This window comes from Condylura cristata, unplaced genomic scaffold, assembly GCF_000260355.1.
Source record: "Condylura cristata isolate star-nosed mole 26May11 unplaced genomic scaffold, ConCri1.0 scaffold00032, whole genome shotgun sequence".
NCBI classification, from domain to species: Eukaryota; Metazoa; Chordata; class Mammalia; order Eulipotyphla; family Talpidae; genus Condylura; species Condylura cristata.
Genome location: NW_004567133.1, coordinates 16,393,911 through 16,399,292, shown reverse-complemented (window position 1 = coordinate 16,399,292; position 5,382 = coordinate 16,393,911). Strand labels below are relative to the sequence as shown.

The following is a 5,382-nucleotide window of genomic DNA, read 5'->3' as shown; positions in this document are numbered from 1 at the left end:
GGGAGACAGGACAGGTCTGCTGCACCATGTGGGTCAGCTCCTTGGCCGGGAATCGAACTTGTGCTGCGGTGGCTGTGGAGAGCTTCATAGCGCTGCCTTAACCCCTTGCACCACCAGGGGGGGCCCTGGAGTTGCATTAAACAGAGGTCTGAGCCCTGTTGTGTGTGGGGAGCACACCGACACAGACCCCGGCACAGAGCAGGCAGGACCCTTGACGAGGGGGCCAGCGAGAAGCAGGCAGCAGGCTGGGGCGCAGCAGAAGTGGCGAGCAGAGCAGCTGGGAGAGGGGCCTCCAGGAAGAGCCAGCCACCCTCATGTCTTGATTTCAGATCTCTGGGTCCAGGACAGAAACGCCTTGTTTTCAGCAGCCCAGCTGTGGTCATGGGTTATACCAGCCGGGAGCCAGCGGTCACTAGCAGACGCTCCCCTCCTCTCCTCTTAATGTCCATGCGAAGTCAACTCATGAGGGCGTGGGTAACCCCATGCGATTCGGGGTGTGGAGCAGTTCATTCCAGCCCCGTGGTGGGAACGGGAGAGGAAGCCACATTGTGGTGATGAGCCGAGCACTTTCTGGAATGCTTTGTCTTAACCTAATTCCATCTGCAAGGCCCTTTCCAAACAAGGCCACATTGTCTGTGGTGGACAGACATCTGGGGGACCGGTACCACTGAACCCACGACAACCCCCCCATCTCAGAGCCCCTCGAGAAGAATCACCTCCCTTCCAGAGGAGGGACTAACCAGCAGCGGGGCTGCTTCCATTGTGCACCGGCCACAGGCCAGACCGGGACTTGGGACTTGATAGCAAGAACTCGTGGCGCTGAGCCCTCCCCGCAGCCCACTGGGGTGGTAGCATTTACCTCCCTCCATTTACAGAAGTGGAAACTGAGGCACGGGGACCCACCGAAGTTGCACCAAGGGAAAGAGGCAGAGCTGGGTTTGAACCTGGGATCCAGCGCCAGCTCTTCACCCCACAGTGGAGTCTGTGCAGGCCCCAGAGTCAGGGCCCTGGGGGCATCTGGGGAGCCACGGCCACTGATGCCACCCTGGTGTCCCCCACTGCAGGCCCGGTACCCCCAGTTCATCAGCAGAGTGAGAGGACGAGGCACCTTCTGCTCCTTCGACACTCCAGATGAATCCATCCGGAATAAACTCATTTTAATAGCCAGAAACAAAGGTAAGGCAGCCTGCAGCGCCAGCTGAGCTCCCGGTGCCCACCTGCCCCGGGGAGGGGCAGGGAGCTCCCGGGACTGGAAATAGGCTCAGTGTTCCTTCTCAGAAGAAGAGAAAGTTGCCAGCAGGGTTTCCGGTACATTTATTCACTCACAAGCATTCACCAAGAGAGTCGCTCTGACTCTGGAGAGAAGCTGACGCGCAGGTCACCGCCCTGGGGGCTTACCTTCCAGCCCAAGCACCATCACCCGATTAGCTGTGGGAACTGCTGTTGCAGGAAATCAGGAAAGCCTTCCTGGAGGAAGTGGCATTTTATTTTAAGTCTTGCTGGAGAGGCAGGGGTGAACAGACGGTGAGGGAGAAAATACAGACGGAGGGGGGTGACATGGGGGGGACGTGAAGCAGGACGAGCTCCGGCAGGAGGGGGGAGCACAAGGACAGACAGGCTGGAGCCGGGGCACGGGAGCCCCTGTGCCCTGACCTGGGAGTCAGGGTAGAAATTCTGACGGTTCGCAGAGTGCCGCAGCGACCATGGGGAGGATGTTAGCACCTACTGTGTGTCCCACAGTTACCCCCAGGGTGGGGACAGCGGAAATAAGGACCGGCTCCACCTGGACAGACGCCCTGCGGTCCAGGGCGGTCAGCTTTTCAGACCAGCCCGCCCGTCCCTGGGCAGTGGCCACCCCGCCCCCCACCGCTGTGCACTGGCCTTCGCGTTGGTAACCGACTGGGGGTGTCCGTCTCTCCCACGGCGCCTGAGTGTCCTCTCAGGAGGCCTCTGCTGCCAGACCTGCAAGGGCAGCAGACGAGCAGCACAGCGAGGGCGAGTGGCTGAAGGGGAGCCGGGGTGCCGGGCAGTGGGTGGCCGGGGGAGGGGGGGGCCTGCCGTGCAGCCAGGCTGCTGACGCTCCGCCCTCTCTTGCAGGCGTGGTCTTGGGGGGCTGCGGCGACAAATCCATTCGTTTCCGCCCCACCCTGGTCTTCAGGGACCACCACGCACACCTGTTCCTCAACATCTTCAGCGACATCCTAGCCGACTTCAAGTAAAGAAGCCATTTCCACGCCACCTGGGGAAGCCCTGATCTCAACTGTTGTCAAATCGATTAGTTTGCCTAATTCATGTTTTCACTTAAAGTGTCAGAGGTGAATGCCTAAGCTGAGGGTCATTTGTCAGGAGGGGATGTCTGGTGGCTGGGGAGGAGGGGCGGGGCGGGGCGGGGCCCGTTGCTTCCCCCCTGCAGAGCCGATGGTGCGCTTGGTTTGAGCCCAGAATTCCGCTTGCAGCCTGGACAGAGTATTCAGAAGGGCCCCGAGGGTCCTGCCCACCCTTGACCCCGACACTCTGGAAGCCAGCGGGGGTGGCAGCGGCTCTGGGCCCAGCGGCCGTCTGGAGCTGCCACCGAGGACGGTGGCCTCACCCTGTCTCTGGCCCCTGAGGTGCTGCCTAGCCGCCAGGCACGGTTCAGGGAAGGAAGTGAAGGTCTCGGGAAGGCAGGACAGCGGGGACATTCGGACGGAGCCCAGGGCAGAGAGGTCCTCTGGCCGCCTGCCCACTGGGCCCCTCCGTGTGCCCACAGTGCTATCTGCCCGTGACTCCTCGCAGGCTCTGCCCTTGCGATCTCTGGCGGGCAGCACGAGAGCTCTTGCTCGCCACCCTCTGTTCCCCCACCTCCCCCGCCCAGGGCTCAGCGTCAACCTGGTCCCTGCGAGGGAACCGCAGCCTGCATGTCCACGCCACCCACCAGAGCCCAGGGGTCCGTGGCCGGAGGGGGCGCGTGAGCCCAGGGCCCAGGGCACAGAACCGCTGCGACCTGACCCCCGGCACTGGGCTTGTGAGTCTGGCCTTGAACCCCAGGCCCCCGAGACCCAGTCGAGCTCTTGTTCATCCAACTTTGCGCCTCCGAGCAGCCCCCGCGCCTAGCTCTGCTGCTCCCTCAGACACCCATTGCCGAACTAGATTCTTGAGGAAACGCATGAATTAGAGGCGCCCGAGCCACAGCCTGTTGCTGGTCCCGGAATGAGCGACTTTCCCGGCGCGAGCGAGGCAGGGTGCCCCAGCCGGGCTTACTTCCGCGCACGGCTGGACGGCGGCCGGCGGCTCAGAGGTCGTGGCCGGACGTGGGTTCTCTCCAAAGCGTGCTCGCCAGCCCGCGGCAGCCAGCGGAGTGCGGCCTGCTGTGTAGACGACCGAGGTCTGGGTGTCCCCTTGGCCACCGGGTGCCGCCGCGAGCGAGTAGGCGGTTGGGCGGGATCCCAGAGTTCTCCATTCAGCACTTTGCTCTTTTACTAACGAACATGCAGAGATCCTCAAAGCTGTGTTTTCTCCCCAGCTCCCACTCCTCCGCAGACCGGCACTGGCCTGTTTGGTTGAGGACTCGCAGGCGCTGGTGGGGGGTGCAGGCGTGGGCGCCTGCGTGGATACAGACCTCACGCTCCCTGTCAGTGCTGCGCGGTGGCTTTAAGGCAGAGTTCTGCGTGGGTGGGGCTCGTGTGCGCCTCCCCACTCTGCAAGGCTCCCCTCCTTTGTATGTCCATTTATTTATGCGGTCACTCATTCATGGAACTCACCTGCCATGCCTGCTCTGTCCCAGGCCCAGCGCTAAGCGTGGGAATACAGAGACCAAACAAAACCTCCTGCTCTTGAGGAACCCCCTCCATCGGGACAGGGTCGTTACACCAGCAGGCACCCCAGAGTGGGAACCACGTGACAGTGCAAGGCCTCGGGGAAGGCAGAGCTGGTGCCCCCAGCCCCTAAGTCTCAGAGGAAGTTTCAGGGAGAAAGGGGCCTTTGGGCAGGGTTTGGCGGAGCAAGCGAGCGTTCACCAGGCAGACAAGGCAAGGCAAAGTGTTGCAGAAGAAAGGGAACAGCATATGCAAAGGCATATCAGTTCTCATGCCTTTCACTGGGGATCCAGATTCCACAGGCAATACCCCAAGATCCAATCCAAGGCCTTATTTAACAGACAAGCAAGTGCAAACCAAACCATAAGTCCTGTATTGGCGTGGCACAGCATGCTTTCTTTGGGGAGAACTCTGGCACCAGGTGCAAACGTTAAGTAAGATTCGTCGTGGCGGCCACTGGGTTTTGAAGTCTCTTTGGCGGAGGGGCCCCGACATTTTGCTCCCCACCTCCCCACGGGGCATGAACAGAGAAATGAAATCGTCCCCCTGAAGGGTCATTTCCAACTCACTATCCAGTCCTTACCAAGGGAAGCTACTCCTTGTAAAAATGCTTAAGCCATTTATCAACAAGTTCTTGTTGACTCAGGGTGGGAGGAATTCCTGAGACATCCTTTTTGGGAGGGGGCGGGGGCGTAGAAGCTGGGAGAATTTCAAGAAGGGTTCTCGGCAGAGCGCAAGGCTGCAGAGACTTGGCGGAGGTCGGGCAGCGGAAGTGGAACCGGAGAAGTCCCCATGCGCGCCGTGGGGCTAGTGAACGTCCCCAGCCAGTCTTGTCCCTGTCATAGTGGCACGTGTCCAGTCATCGCAAGTCTTAGCACATCATCACTTTTGTTATAAATGGATGTTTTTTTATAATTTCTACTGACACTCAGTAACCATGCAAAAGTGTGCCCATTAATATATTTCTCTCTCCACCATCTCTGTATCAACTCATGGCGGGAAACCATAGCTAGGGAGCATCGCCGACTTACGCATCCTAAGTGATCTTGTTTACAGTATTCTGTTGACAGTGCCAATAAACGATAAAGAAATTAACGTGTCACGATGTAACTGGCGGCCATATGCACAATTTCATGGTTTCCACGTTTCCTGTGTTCATCAGTATTCTTAAATTAAAAGAAAATATTTATAATGGAAACATCAGAATGAATGGAGCCTTCTTGGGGTTGGAGGTGATTCTGTTAAGTAATTATTTGCCAAGCCCTTACTAAGCACCTACTGTATACCTCGTCGGGGTGTGTTGGGGGGATTTTCTGCCTGCAGACATTGGCCTGGGCTGGGGAAGTTACAGTGAGGCCATACCTCTCTCCGGAGTCCCCAAGGACATAGCTGGTGATCGGCAGACAGCTCACCAACACAGGGCAGGCGTCCCAGCCAACCCAAGGACCAGGATGTAGGAATCCCCGGCCACCAGAGATGCACAACGGGCGGGCCAGTGACTTTCACCTTCAAGGCTGAGCAGCTTCCAGGTGACTCAGGAGAGAGGGAAGGCCCTCCCGCCCGCAGGAGTGGCTAGCTGCAGGTGCGC

The 5,382-nt window shown here is 59.3% G+C and overlaps 1 protein-coding gene across 1 annotated transcript in view; it reads left to right on the top strand.

The window, feature by feature from the left end:
* Positions 1 to 2,320, top strand: part of ABAT (4-aminobutyrate aminotransferase) — a 60,012-nt gene extending 57,692 nt beyond the window's left edge. Inside the window, exons 15-16 of the mRNA XM_004692135.2 lie at positions 1,065 to 1,176; positions 2,098 to 2,320. Of these exons, the coding sequence (XP_004692192.1) occupies positions 1,065 to 1,176; positions 2,098 to 2,219 (234 nt within the window). The 3' untranslated portion in view covers positions 2,220 to 2,320. The remainder of the gene's footprint in view (positions 1 to 1,064; positions 1,177 to 2,097) is intronic.
* The last annotated feature ends 3,062 nt before the right edge of the window (positions 2,321 to 5,382 follow it).